This window comes from Mesitornis unicolor, unplaced genomic scaffold (genome assembly GCF_000695765.1).
Source record: "Mesitornis unicolor isolate BGI_N332 unplaced genomic scaffold, ASM69576v1 scaffold23910, whole genome shotgun sequence".
Taxonomy (NCBI): domain Eukaryota; kingdom Metazoa; phylum Chordata; class Aves; order Mesitornithiformes; family Mesitornithidae; genus Mesitornis; species Mesitornis unicolor.
Genome location: NW_010157926.1, coordinates 37,921 through 52,519, shown reverse-complemented (window position 1 = coordinate 52,519; position 14,599 = coordinate 37,921). Strand labels below are relative to the sequence as shown.

The following is a 14,599-nucleotide window of genomic DNA, read 5'->3' as shown; positions in this document are numbered from 1 at the left end:
TGCAAATCTGACAGGTTGGGAGCACTGTGGAGCCGGGAGCCCATCCCTCGAGGAGAGTGTTCGGGCGCCGAGGAACCTGGAGGGCCCAAACGCATCGACAAACCACATCACGTTCTGGTTCCAGCACAAAAAGTCAGCCTGATCCCAGCACCCACTGCTAAAACATCTACAGATCAAAGCCTCTGGTGGATGGCTAAGGATGGCACTTTGATCAGCACCACAATCTGCCAGGCCTGGTTGGGTTTTGACTCTACAGGAGGAAGAGGCGGGCATAAGAGGGACACAGAAGTGCAGCTGCTTTCCTTCACTGCAGCCCTTACAGAGAAATGGGTCTGGACTGTCAGCCTTCAGCGGCAAGGAAATTGTACATCACATGGGCCACCTGGCAGAGAGAGCATTGAGGGTTTTGGGATGATTTTCCTTCCCTCAGCCCCTTGACTTCAAAGGCCCAAAACTGAGTTTCTGTGACACGGGGTCTGTCAGCACTGCAAGAGGCTGCCTGCTGTAACATGAATGGATCAACCCCGACTCCTACCAGCACACAGAGATCCTGATGCTTGCATCAAGAGAAGCTGCTGAAGGACCATACCCAACCTTGGACACCCTGAGCCTACGGTTCTGGCCTGATCCACAGGAGGAACGAGGGGAAGGTCCAACGCACCAGCAACAGGAATCCGGCTTCTCACTTCTGCCCCAAGAGAAGAGGGGATAACAGTCTGGCTGGGCTGCTCTGGGATCGTTCCAACTTTGAGGAAACACAATAAAAAACATTTGCTTAGTATTAAACTTTCATAGGCAATAACAAGACTGTGCCTCATCTGTTTTATAGAAAGATGTTTGTTATCTCTCCCATCTTAGCAGCCCTAGCTGGGTACTCAAAAGATCCTGCAAAAGAAGGAAACAAGCTGTGTCTAGTATTAGTTTAGCCAGTTTTAGTCTGGCTTTGCAGTGATATTAATCCAGAGGAATAGAATATGAATATTCTGCATTTCCCCGCCAGCAGAGACTCCTAAACACAGTGTTGGAGACACCAGGGATCAAGAATAGCTACTTACATCAGTCTGTCCTTTTATAGGAAACAGCAGATTGCACCAGCTGCACACTGGGATTTTTCTTATCCCTTTTCCACTGGAATTGCTTGGTTGCATCTGGATCAGGCTACCAGACCTCAGACAGCTACAGAAGTTCAAGCCCTTCCAAAGCCGGTCAGAATTCTGCTCTGCCAGCAATGCAGCTTTTCTCAGTAGAAGATACTTTGCACTTACAGAGGTCCTCTTCAGAGGGCAGCAAAACGTTTGATGCAGACACCAAAACAAAGCTCGCCTCTCCTGGGGCTAATAGGGATTTTCCTCTCCGTTCTACCGAGGCCAAAGCACTTGCCAAATAATCTATTGAGAGGAGCCACGGGAGAGCACACCAATCCGAATTCCCTGTTACCTGGCAGCTACAGCTGGTTGTAAGCTCTGTCTTTACAGGGAAGAGCAGATGATTTTATTAGAGCAGCAATACGCCAGTTGATGTCTTACCTTGTGGTGAGGGCATAAACGGCTTGGCACCGCCAAAGGAGAGCTTCCTAGAGCTGGGCACGGATCCATGCTCTCCAGGGTAAGGAGGGGAAGCACCAGTTTTAGGAAAACCAAGAGGACTCGTACTGCTGGACCTCCGGACCGCACCAGACCTTAGGAAACAACGGCAGCACACACGTTAGTCCACATCAGTGAAGAAGGGTATGGAAAACAGCACCACCATTCACACACACACACACACACACACACACAGAGCTGCTTCCACAGAAGCAGAGCTTCATCACTCCCTGGATCAAAATCCCACTGTTCTAGGACTACACCTGTGCAGATGAAGATGATAATCCCTGTTCTCAAGACTTTCAATCCAAACAAAATTTTGCAAACCAAATAAAGAATGAGATTAGCTTAGCTGTAAGAAGGAAAGCCTGTCCTCTCTCAGAAGTCACTTTTAAATGCTGTCAGGTATCTACATCAATGCTGAACAAGGCTGAGTTTCACATCTTTCCACATCCAAGGTGTATATTTTAGGCAGAATGCCCCAGGAGGGCTTTATTCAGGAGTCCCTCCTGTGCTGAGACACCACTCTGGGGACAGAGGGGATTATCGTATATTCATTAATTATTTCTCAGTATTTTCACGTTTTCACCACTCATTAAGAACACACAACCTGAACTCTGTTTACTGAAATGCCTCTCTGCCTCTGCAGGCTCCTTTACCAAGATGCCCACTACGCTCCTCTGTACGATAAAGCAGTCTGTTCATCAAACCCTTCACTCTACTTTTTCCCTTGTTCCAAGGACATCAGTCTCAGCCAGTGGGTGGTTTTCTGGACAGGAATCAACTAATATGCTGAAAAAAGCCCTCTGTGCTCAAGGCAGAGATGCCATCACCAAGGTATCCTGGTTCTGTCCCAGTGATGCTGCATGAAGCTGTCTGAGCAGAAGGAACAAAGGTGTATGGGTGTCAGCAGTGCAAACAGGGTTAGCTGCATTGCCCAGGAATGGCAGAGTCATCCCCGTGAAGTGCCATTACATACTAGGTGTGTGTTTTACTTCATGCTACGTTTCGGAAAATAAATAAATAAAAATACAAAAAATGTGTTTCTTTAGTTGAGATTTAAGGATCTGACACCTCCTCCCTTTTAATATGTTACTACATTTCTCAGCCAAATGAATTCTTGCTGTGTTCACATGCTTGGTAAAAAAGAAATCCTTTAAAATCTTAACCTAAAAACCACATCTCTTCAGGTTGCTCCAGATTTTAGAGGCCTAATATTCATCAAGTGCCTTGCCCTGAAGCAACATAAATGTACAGCACAGAAACGGACACTTGGCAAGGAGAAAAGATACCCAGACGTTCAGTGGAAGAAATACTGCTCCCCTGTGTTTGTAACTGCAGAACATGAGCCATCCATGGCCGAACATCATCTGACAGGAACAAAACCACCAGCTGACTGCTGCTGCTGAAAGATGTGGGATGTCAAGTGCACCCCGCGAGGCACGGGGTGAGCAAGCAAGCAGACGAGCAGGACAGGCGATGTGGCCAGGAGCACGCACACGTAATTACCACCTCAACAAGCAACAGATCTGTCCACAAACAAGCCGTGTCACAGGCATCCACCAGCCAGTCGGATGACAGAGGTCGATTTTACAGAAACAAGAGTGCACGTCAAGGTTTGCAGTCGAATGACGTGGCAAACGTGACGAGGCACTTGGCTGTAATGGCCCATTTGACAGACCTGCTGCAAAAGAGGCATCACGTGCTAAATGCCTGATGAAGACTTCTCCTTCCATTCCTGAAGGGTGTATACTGAATTTGCTGATCAGAGGAAGTGATGGCAAGAGATAAATATGGCTTCCTGGGGCAGAAAAAACATGACGCCAGAGATTTTGAGATGCTGCTAAGAGCAGGGTGTGAATCATCCCGACGGTGTCCATTCCTCGAGTTCCTGCAGGGATGATGCTAATCTCATCGTTAGGGAGTGCTGACTAAAAGGAGCAGAACAGGACGGTTTGATCCCGACCGGTACTGCAGGCTGTGAACCCGAACTCGGCACCCGTCACCAGGGCTGGGGTGGGCACAGCGTGCCCGGGTGCATCCTCTGCACCTTCTCCACAGCCCTCACTCTATACACCAAAGGATAACCAGGACTCTTTTCCACAAGTTTTGCTGTAAAAAATACAAGGCGCGTAGGAAACAGGAAGGAGCTTACCACAAAATGTGCCACACACTTGAAGAAGTGATCGTAAGATTGTATTAATTAAGACTGGCACAAAACAAACTCTCTGCTGATCCCTGATTAATATCAACATATCGTGTCTCTGCTGCTGGGTCCACTTTGAATAAGCCTTATCCTGAATTAGGCTGGCCGAAGCCCAGACTTAGACTGACATAGGTATTACCCTACTTCTGAAATCCAAACTTTAACTAATCCAGATACCAAAGCAACTCATCCAAAAAAAGACGTGACATCTCACAGACACTTCTGTTTGAATGCCCCTGCTGTCTAAACTCTCCACAATCCCCTATTGAGTCTCCTTCCAACCCGACTACAACCCGGGCTGCTGCTGCCCACCCTCATTTCAAACCTGTGAAACCCAGAGATCAGAAGTGAGAAGAGACAGAAGCCCTGTGTGTCTCGGACGTACACGGCATTCCCCTGCACTCGGGTCGGCTGTACGGCTGAAGGCTGGCATCTGGGCCGTCCTGACAGCCTGCAGAAAACAGGCTCTGCCTCACAGGCACGGACTGCTCGTGATCTAATCACTCCTGGCTGCATAACCACATCGATATGCACCTCGTGTAGGACACATCACCTCTGGTGTGACTGGCTACAGGAACCAATTAAGGTAAAGTCAGGTAAGTTTTGTAGCCCCATCCATTTCAGTTGTTTATCTCAACTTTTTCCTTTTACAAAGGCATCTGCCAGGGGCACGGCTCTCTCTGCTCGGACACCCAGCCCAAAGCTGTCATGGAAAAAGCCGTCAGACTCAAAGGGGCTCAGCCTGCACTGAAAGTTGATGGGAGCTGTCTCACATATGTGCACACAGACAAAATTCACAGCACATGGTAACCAATAAATCTCAACACCGCTACAGAAATACCACAGAACTATTTTACCACATAACACACCGCACTGGCTCCCTACAGCAAGCCCATCACACAGGGAAGTTTTCAGAGGTACAGGGAGCAAACTGTAAAGCAGTTTGGTTTACAACCCCCAAGCTGTAACACCAGAGCCCCTGCACTGATGTTACCCCCTTCCCAGCCCCAGCACTTACCGCGGGGAGGCGAACTGATTGGGAGACTGCAGGTTCTGCTCGATCCGCCGGTAGTTATGGATTTGTGTGGGGACAGGGATGGGCACGGAGTGTCCGTACTTGCTGCTAGAAAACTGCCCCGGCCGGCTGTCGGAAGGAGACACACAGAGAAAGCCTCTTGTAAGGGTGGGCCTTCAGCCAGGTCCTTAGAGGTTTTATCTTCCTAAGTCACCGTTCACAGGGAGCATCCCCTCGGCTGCGGGTTCGGGTTCGTGCTGGGAGGCGGCTCACAGCCCCGTCAAAGGGAAGTGGCACCTTGCGCCATCCCCACCCATAGCTTCGGCTACAACACACCCCGAGCACCGCTCCCTCCAGGAAAACCCGAGCCCTGCTATTTCAGGCCACAGCTGGCCTAGTTTCCAGCAGCTCAGATCCACAGCCAAGGAGGACATCGCTGAGCATGGGCTAAAAGCTCGTGGCTCACAAAGGACACCAGCAAAGGCTTTGCTGCCAAGAGCTGCTTGGGATTCATCTGCTGCAGCAATGGCACCTCCATGAAAGCCTCAGCACGCCACAAACTGAATACAAACTTGTGGTGTCTATCAGAGCATTTGCAAGTCAATGACAGGATGGAGAAGGCAACTTGGGAGAGAAGAAATCTGGGGAATAGGAGCTGGTATTTATAGACCCATCAAGGTCAGCCAGAACATCACACACACACAGAATGGGACAGGCCTGTTCTGCAAACCTCAGACTTCTTCCCAGTTTCATCCAAGCATCACGTCTGATTTCTGTTCCCCCAGCTGACAGCTCTCCCTGGTGCTCTTAGTCTGCACACCACACCATACACAAACCGTGCCATACAAAACCATGCAAACACCACATGTAACTACATAGCTGCCCAAATCTTTCCCCAAAGTCTCCAGAATTCTAGGATTAATTGCCATGGCAATGCTATTTACAACTGCCAACACCAGTTGCAGGGATGTAGCACAGTTACAGAAAGTTCTTATTGATAATGAAGGGTTCTGCAGCCTCGGTTGTTGTCAGTCGAGTTCACACGCCTGGGTCTGCCCCGAGAAGCAGGAAGCGTCACTTCTTTGGGCCCAACACTCGGAGCAGAGGTGTTTTACATAAGATGAAAGGAGAGATTTAATTCAGCAAGAACGGGCATGTGTGCACAGGGGAAGAGAGAGGAATTTGTGAATTATTTGGCAGTTCAAAGCATCCCATTACCAGAATTTGGGTTTTGGGGAAGGTCAGGAGTACTCTGTGGTTTAGGGTGACGGCGTTGAACAAAGCTGAGCTGCAGGAAGGTGTCTGCAGATCTCCACACTGCACATGAAGACACCGCTCCATGAGCTAATAACTGCAGGAGATCTTTCATCAAGGCTGAAGGATCTAGAAGTGATTCAGATTCCTTCGTTCTACTCTCCACACATCTACTAATTTTTTAAAATTCTGTATGTTTTCCCTTGTGTGCTCTTATTTCTTCCAGCCAGAAAGCAGACTCTTAACCTGATGATTGTCTCTAAAAGGCAGCATGGAAGCCTTGGTTCTCCACTGACAATCAGTAAAATACAGTTTCCAATTGCTCAGTGGAAAGGTGAGGCCTTGGTGCCTCTGCCTCCCCTCAGTGTTAGACACGGTGTCAGACAGACGTAAATCGAACAGAGCTTTAACCAGGAAATGTGAGCGTTAACAGCAAACCTTGTGCATGTCCTGACCTTCAACATACATTTCTAGTGCTACCTTTTCCATTTAGTCAAAATTCTTTGGAGGAAAAGAAGTTCTCAGGCGAAAGGATCCCTTTGCTCCTCAAGAGCTGCATCAAGTCCTTCTAGGAGCCAGTTGCAAGAGAGCATCCAAACGCACTGACATACACCAAACCTGCTAACCGGCCTCAAGCCTTAGAGAATACCATAAATTGACCATACATTTGCAAAGACAAAGAGATAAAGCAGGGACAGGGAGTTTAATTACTTGGTAGTAATTAAAAACTCTTTGAAAATGGTATTAAATGCATTGCTGTGGGATACATCCAAGGAAGCACCTTTTGTTAGACTTACTAAGCGTTTTCAACAACCGAGTGTTTAAAGAAAGTAAAAAGAACAAAGACCAACTGTCAGCACATTTCAATCCTGCCCAGCCCTTAAGCTCTCAGTTAACGAGGAGAGCTGCTCTAGTGTGCACCGTGCTACCCTGAGGAGCACCCACTGCTGGCCACTCCAAAACAGCCTGCGCTGCCTGTCCCAGCTGGGCCGCGTCCAGCGCTGCCTGCCAGCCTGGAGCCACCCTGCAGGGAACTGCTGCTTGTGAGCGAGGAAATACAGAGACAGCCAGGAGTCCTCCGTGCCCGCAGAGCCAAGAGCTGAACCCAACACGGCATTGACAGCGAGAGACCTACCTGGGTGGCACCAGATCAAAGCACTGTCAGGGACAGCTCACACATTTACTCTGGGTTCAGTGACTGCTCCAACCTTTCCTTATTAATGTCTTATTCCCCACCCTGGACAGGGTAGGGAGTAAGTTCTCAGTGTTTCCTCAAAGCAGATAGAAAAGTGGGAAGCAGCACTAGAGGGTTTGGGGTCTGCTCCACATAAGCTGTTGGGAATGAGTAGGAAAGACAGGGAGAGCAGAAATATGTTTAGATCACAGCCACTGCATTGACTTGGCACCCTGTGATCCAGCAGAATATGATGAGGCCCATTTCGTGAAGGTCAACAGTGAAAATTAGGCAGCATTTGCACTGAACTTCCATGAATTTCCACTCACTGCTGTCCAGAAACCAGGGCAAATCCTTTAATGAAGACTGATCCCCAGAATGCAAAGGAATCAGTTAAGGAATAAGCTGTTAAAAAGCTTAGCAAGTGATGGCATAAGCAGCATCGTGCAATTAAACTCCACACTGTGGTATGTGCTTGCCAATTAATCTGATCACGTCAGCGAGGCTTTAAGCTATATTCTTCTCCTTCAGATCTGTATGCTTTGAGGCTATGTTTTCTCATTTTCTGGGCTCTGTTTATGTGTTGAGTGTGTTCAACACACAGCCTGGGACTACACTGCCTTCTTAAGGAAGATTTTAGGATCATCCACCTCCCAGCATGAAATCCCCTTCAACTCTCCTCCCCTAACAGGTGCCATATTGACAGAATAGAAGATGAAGGCTGTCCTGGTTCCCCAGCAGGCAGGGATGAGACAGGAAGCAACACCACAGCTCCCTTTGAGCTCAGCATGCACCCAAAAGCTCCAAGCTCTAGGGTCACCAGGCACAGCCCATTGAAGTCTTCTGAGCACCAATGTGTCTGGAGGTGGCGGTGCTGGGCAGCTGTCCCTACAACATTTCTGAAGGCTGAAGCTGAGTTAGAGCAACTTGTTTAGTTAGAACTGAACCTACGACCACACCGGTTGGCATTTGTTACCCCTAGTCCTGTCTCCCTGTTACTACACAAAGCCCATGCATTGCTTTATACAGGCAGAGTGCAAGGAGACGTTCGCAGCTGCAAGCAAACTACAACCAACCAAGCAGGTGCAGATCTGTCCTTCAACAGCAAGGGGAGAAGAGCCACACTCCTCCACGCTTGCCCTTATCCCTCGCCCAGCAATTCAAGCCCACAGTGCTTTCAGCCTCAGCTGAAGTGTTGCGCTTTAATTCAATGCAAGAATTTAGAAACAAGGGCCTTTAACTGAAACATTCACCATCTCTGCAGGCCAAGCACAGAGGGGATGAGCAGCACACACATGCCAGTGGAGCACATCTACTGTCTGCTTCAGGGTAATCCCTGCCCTCCCAGGAAACAGTTAATTCCAGCCCTACTGCATGCTCTCTTAGCCCTCCCGAGGGCCAGAAGAGGGAGAGACAGGCTCTGTAGTGGGGACTGATCAGTGCCTGAGGCTGGGGAGTTTCTCCTGTTTCTTGTTACCCTATAATTAAAGGAGAGATGTGCATCTTGCCCAGCACACCAACACGTGTAAAACCCCCTCCTGCAAGTCAACGGGCATTCAGCCAATCCACGTCTCATGGTCACCACTGAACAGCGCTGCTTACCTGGACGGGCTAGGAGAACTGCTGTACGGCGGTGAAGGAGACGGGGTCCTTCCCTGGCTTTCCAAGCCTGCTGAAGTCACCAGCGAGCTCCTGAGGAATGACAGAGCAAACCCAGCCGTCAGAGCCTGGGGACCAGCCCTGCTCCCAGCAGAGCTGTGTCTGCCCAGCACCCTCTGCTGCCTCTGCCCTAGGAGCCCTGGTGCTGTCACGCTGCCCCATGCACACCCTGGTATCCAGGTGCCACAATGTCAAAATGAAAACGGTCAGGACCAGGCAGGTGACAGTCATCCCCAAAACAGTGACCTCAGCAGCATTTTCCCTCCCATCACCAGAACCCGAATGTCCCTAACGTGCAGCACGCTCCAGCTGCTCAACAGTTCCAGTTGCCTCCCTGCTCTTACCCGCTGTACATCAGACTGTCCTGGATTGGTTTTCCTCCTGCAGCCTCGGCAGCTAAATCACCTGGGGAACAAGGAAGTACAGAAACACATTAATTCAAGATAATTTTCTCAAAAATATTTACATACTCAGAGCAACTGAGAATTTGGGTAGAACTTCCTGCTCCTCCAAGGCTTCTGTGAGAGGAAGACACTGCCCCGTGAGCCTACTTATCTTCTTTTCCAGTTGGATTTCAAGGTTCAATCTCTTACTGAGGTCCCCACGTAATCTTTACTCTCAAATCCTATCTTTGCAGGTAATTACAAAGCACCCTATGAAACTCGCCTGTGAGACAGATGTCTCTTCCAGCTTGAGAACAAAACCATTCCTGTTAACCAGTCAAAACAGACAGGTTTAATGACTCGTTCAACTTTCTGGTACCTGTCCTCAACATCCACATCCCCTCTGCTCACAACGCCTGCGTTTCCAGACACCCACTTACTTGAGAAGTGTGCGGGGACCATCACGAAGTCATCAGTGTCACAGGACGAGTTCTTGCTGCTGCTGCCAGCAGAGTCCTTCGATCCGTGCAGGAAGCCAGGGGAGTCCTGGGTGGGAGAGGCCAGCGCCTTCTCCTGCAGCTGCTGCTGCATCTCTCCAAGGGACTGCTAATGCAGGAGAAAACAGGCACCGGCTTCAGCACAGCCACTTCACCGTTCTGCTCCAGCCCTTAGACTGGGCTGTACAAGGCTGCAAACAACACTGCTGCTGATAAACCAGGGCTGATAGCTTGCCAGCAGCAGCTGCTTCGCTTACTGAAAAGGAACAGCCTTTGATGTCCATGTCAGAACAGCGCATCTTTTGTCACGCTAAACAAGAAAAATTCAACCCTATTGCATCCTTCTGCTAAGGCTTTCTGGATCAACCACGCATTTTCTACCAACTCAATTCAGCACAGCCACAAAACAGAGAAGAGCCTTCAGAGATGATCTGGGTTGTTCTTTTGGGTTATCTGATTTTTCTTTGGTTTTAAACATTACACATCTGGTCTCTACTCATGCTTTTACAGTAAGCACCACTTGGGAACATGTACATGGTTGTCCACGCACTTTCAGGACAACGCTGTTCTACTGTAGTGCTGACAAGGAGTTAGAGAAAGGTCTGAAGGAGACCAAGCACTCAATAGATGAACACCTCACAGCCTTCAGAGGCAGGACAGACCCCAAAAGGTCCCATTTTCCATCTCCCTTCAGCCAAACGATAGACAGCCCCACAACACTCATGTTTCCCAAGCAGATGGAGGATGCCTGGATGGTTTAAGAAAGCTTTAAGACAGCTGAACTGCTCACTGAGCAGATCACAGACAATCTTTATCCTCATGCATTTTTAGGCTAAGAAAGACTTGAATCAGCTTTCACTTGGGCCCTATTAAGACCTTGTTCACCCTGTTTCAGAGCAGGGAGACCATTAACACCAGCAGTGCATCCTCAGGCTGTACTTACGGGAGGTGATGCCAGGTGGGAAGTAGAAGAGCTGCTGGAGGAGCTACCGGAGCCTGAGCTGGGATAAGAAGGCATTGGCACGGAAGCAGCTAAAAACAGAGAAAGAAATAAAAATAAACTGTCAAACTAAGATCAATCAGTAATAAAAGGTCTTTTCATCTCTTCCCATCAGGTTTATCTCGCGTCCCACCATGTATCAGATGCTGCCAATTAAAGGAGAACAACAGAAAAATCTGCATTCTGTTCCGTTACGTGCCTCACATCCACGCAGTCTCCACACACTGTTTCACTGCTATAGCCCTTTACTGGGATGGCAGGTCTCGGGACACCTGAGCAAGGTCAGATGGCCACTCCATGGCTGCCCTGCAGACAGCAAGGTGGTTTCTGCCCTAGAGAGCCTCCAAAGCACCTTTGCAAATGAGGGAAAAGATAAAGGGAAAAGCAGACTGAGTCACTCACATCAGCAGCAAAGGTTAGAAGCTAGACCATACCCCTAGAGCTGCTTCTTCACCAGACCTCGTGGCTCAGCACACGTACATCAGGTGTCAGGAGACCGATGCTGAGTTAAACACATGCCTGCTCCAGCCCTATGTGCTCGCTGCCCAAAAAGTCACTAAAAAACCCCCACAGAATTAATCATTCCACAAGGAAACAGTTCACCGCTTCCTATACCTCAACGTGTTCCCCCTCTGTCACTTCTGCAGGTTAAAGAGGCTTTCTTTATTTAATCTCTGTGTACAGAAATGGTTCCTCAGCACTGGCTGTTCTTGTGTCCCTTTCCTTTGTGTCCTGTTGTTCGCTGTCAGAACTGTCCCTGCTGTTCACTTCACTGTTGAACTGGCTCTTGTAACCCTTACAGAGGCACAAAGCTCATGCTGACAGGACTGGTTTGCATTGGCCTTAAGGCAGAAAAGATAATTAAGACATCACAGGAAAAAAGAATATTTAACTGCAATGACTTCTGCAAGTTCAGTAAATAGCCTGGGAGAGGGAGAGGAGTCAAAGGTGCCACTGGCTTTTTAACAGACCTCGGAGTATTTTGTGGTTCAAACTCCCCATCCACCTGCACCGCACTGAAGGGTGCAGGAGAAGCCCAACATCCTCACTCGGAGGCAGCCTGAAGTCAGATTGTACCCTGCAGCTGCTTGGTATTTGAAGGACTTAAGGCAGAGATCACAGGCAATGCCCAGGTGAGGAGAGGAACACTTTGCTCCTCTTCATCAGCACCTTGTACCCGACTGCTGCCCGCACAGATCTGTGCTGATGACTCCAGACTTAATGCAAGGAGGGTTAGTAACACCCAGAAGAAGAATGCTTCTGTCTGAAATAAAATTGCCCCTGCCATTAATCATATTTGTTACTACAAAGTACCTACTCCGTTCAACTGGCTAGAAAAATCTAAGTACATCTCTCAGCAATTAACTGTTGAAACAGTGCTCTTATGATAAAAGAATGGGAAAGTATGCCTTTTAATAACAGGCTTTAAGAAGTCTTTCCATGCAGCCTAATCAAAGGAGGTTAAAGGATGACTGGACCAGTGCCTCCTAGCACAGAGACAGCAATCACTCAGATACTGAATTCCTCAATCTGACAGGGATGGAACAAGATCCAACAGGAAAATGAAGCCAAAGAAGCGTAGACTTAAAATACATTTTAACATAAGTAATCAACCACTGGAACAGTTTCACCAGGGTCACTGCGATCTCCTCTGCCCTTTGCTAACATTAACAAAAACCAATGTTTTTGTAAAGAGGTTAAGTTATTCTGCAAATAGAGACTGATCCAGCAGAGCCCAGTGCTGGTGCCACAGGAAGCCAATGCCTGCGGGGGCTGGTGTGCAGGGACACACGCAGACCCCTTCCCACTGCTGGAAAACCTGTGGTGGACCATGACGGTGCTTTGAGGGTTAGGTCCACAGTGAAATACATCTTTCCAGAGCTTTGTGAGAGCCTGTTTTTTAGCTCTTATCTATTCTACACTTGATTTTGTGTTGTTAAAATGCACTGCCCCGGCCCCAGTAAGGAACTGGGAACACGGTACCCTAAGGATGGGTATTTGGCACACAGACCTACACTGAGTGCACCCTGAGCTCTCCTGGCTCCAGTAAAGGAACTGGGACCACGGTACCCTGAGACAGGGAGGGCAAAAGTCTCCCCGTTTTTATCCTGCCAACTGCTGCAGAACAATTCACTCTTGGACAGACAGACCTTCCTATTACAGAAAGGCACTTTTAAGAAAAGGAAGGTTATTCCTGAACTGTGTCCACACTGACATCACCATTCGTTTTTTCCTGGAACTTGTATTTTTGTTAGAGTCATCTCAGTTCTCTCTCAAGGTCCCCTCCACTCTATTTTGGTTCTCTGTTTATTATTGATCCAAACCTGGCTGGAATTGAGACCTTTCTATTTCTGTCCATTTGCTTTGGACAGCTTTCCATTAATCTAGGAAGACGAGCAAACAGACTTCTCCACTATCATCTGAAACTCAAAATTCAGTCTGCATGAAGAACACCTCTAGGTCCAGCCTCATTTTCTTATTTAAAACCCTGCAAACTCCCTAAATTCACACTGTGAGGTCCAACTCACAGGGTCCTGACACTAAGAACACACTTCCATGCATGCAGCAGCACGGGGTTTGGCTCTGACAAGCCCTCTCTGACCACCCCATACATCCCTGTTGGTGCATTTTCCAGCGTCAGCCACATAGGGCAGCTTGAAAGCAGGGCGCTGGCTTCCATCTGCCCCACACACCCAGGCACTCCCAGTTTAAATTAAAAGGGTGCAGACGCTTGGCTCGTCGTGTTTGCAGCTCAAGCCTGAGTGCGGGGAATGTTAACATGGGCTGCAGGCCCCCACCCAAATCCAGAAATTGCTGGTTCGCAATTGTAATGTAAATCAGTCTGTTCTCATAATTGTTCTCAACAACAATGCGGCCATCCTGCACCTTGCGTAACCAACACCAACTGGTTTTGAAATGGGAGAGCTGGGAGCCATAGGCAAGCCTGTGTTCAGCTGTGGGGATCCCAATGCTGCATCCCACACCTGCAAACCACTGCTGTCAAGTTATCCTGCCTATCTGTCCTGAGAACAGCCAAGCCTCCAGCGTCAGATAAAAGCCTTATTTGTAGTCTGAGTTCTACACGCGCTGCAGAGATGCATTTTTGTGATCATCTGGAGCCAATTAAAACCAGTCATCAAAAAGTTATTTAATTGCAGCCTCTGACAAGTCAACAGTTTGAGCACAAAAACTGAAAGGTCTTGCCCGAAGAACAAGCTGCTTTTTAAAGTTTGCACCGTTGAAATCTTTTATATGCAGAAGTCACGGTGACCTTTTTTGCTGGTTTTCACTAGAGTATTTTATGTACACTAAGATTATAAAGCCGTAAAGTCGAGTTAAGCCTGACAAATATTGCAGATGCTGAACCACCCGTACACTTCTGAACCACAACCGCTCACGTTTCACGCTCTCCTGAGTAAAGGAGGTACCAGCTCACTATTCATGAAAGGCAGGAGCAAAAAAACCCCCAAAATGTTCTGCAGAGGTGCCCATGATAATGTGTTTACTGAGGGAAGACCTGCACAAGTGTCTAATTAAGCTTTCTCGGGTATTATTGCTGCAACACAGCCCCAAACCCTGTGCTGATCAGCCCTGGCTGCAGACAGACGACATTCTGACTAGACACAGCATTTTAAAGGCTTTATTAATCAATTTGTTTACACATGTAAAGTACATGCTTGGCCACAGGTACAAAACCCACAGTATAAAATAAAATAAAAATAAACAAACAAAAAATATAAAGTATATGCTTTAATTAAAAGGCCCAAGGCCCTGAGCCCGCTCTCCAGGCTAAAGCCTGTGGCAAACAGAGCTTTGCAGCACACGCTG

At 48.3% G+C, this 14,599-nt stretch overlaps 1 protein-coding gene across 1 annotated transcript in view; it reads right to left on the bottom strand.

The window, feature by feature from the left end:
* The window catches only part of ULK1 (unc-51 like autophagy activating kinase 1), a gene marked incomplete at its 5' end in the record, with an annotated part of 57,369 nt that overhangs the window by 12,296 nt on the left and 30,474 nt on the right, over positions 1-14,599 (bottom strand). Inside the window, 8 exon segments of the mRNA XM_010181940.1 lie at positions 3-76; positions 662-745; positions 1,527-1,678; positions 4,808-4,933; positions 8,835-8,924; positions 9,236-9,296; positions 9,715-9,880; positions 10,715-10,803. Coding sequence (XP_010180242.1) covers positions 3-76; positions 662-745; positions 1,527-1,678; positions 4,808-4,933; positions 8,835-8,924; positions 9,236-9,296; positions 9,715-9,880; positions 10,715-10,803 — 842 coding nt within the window.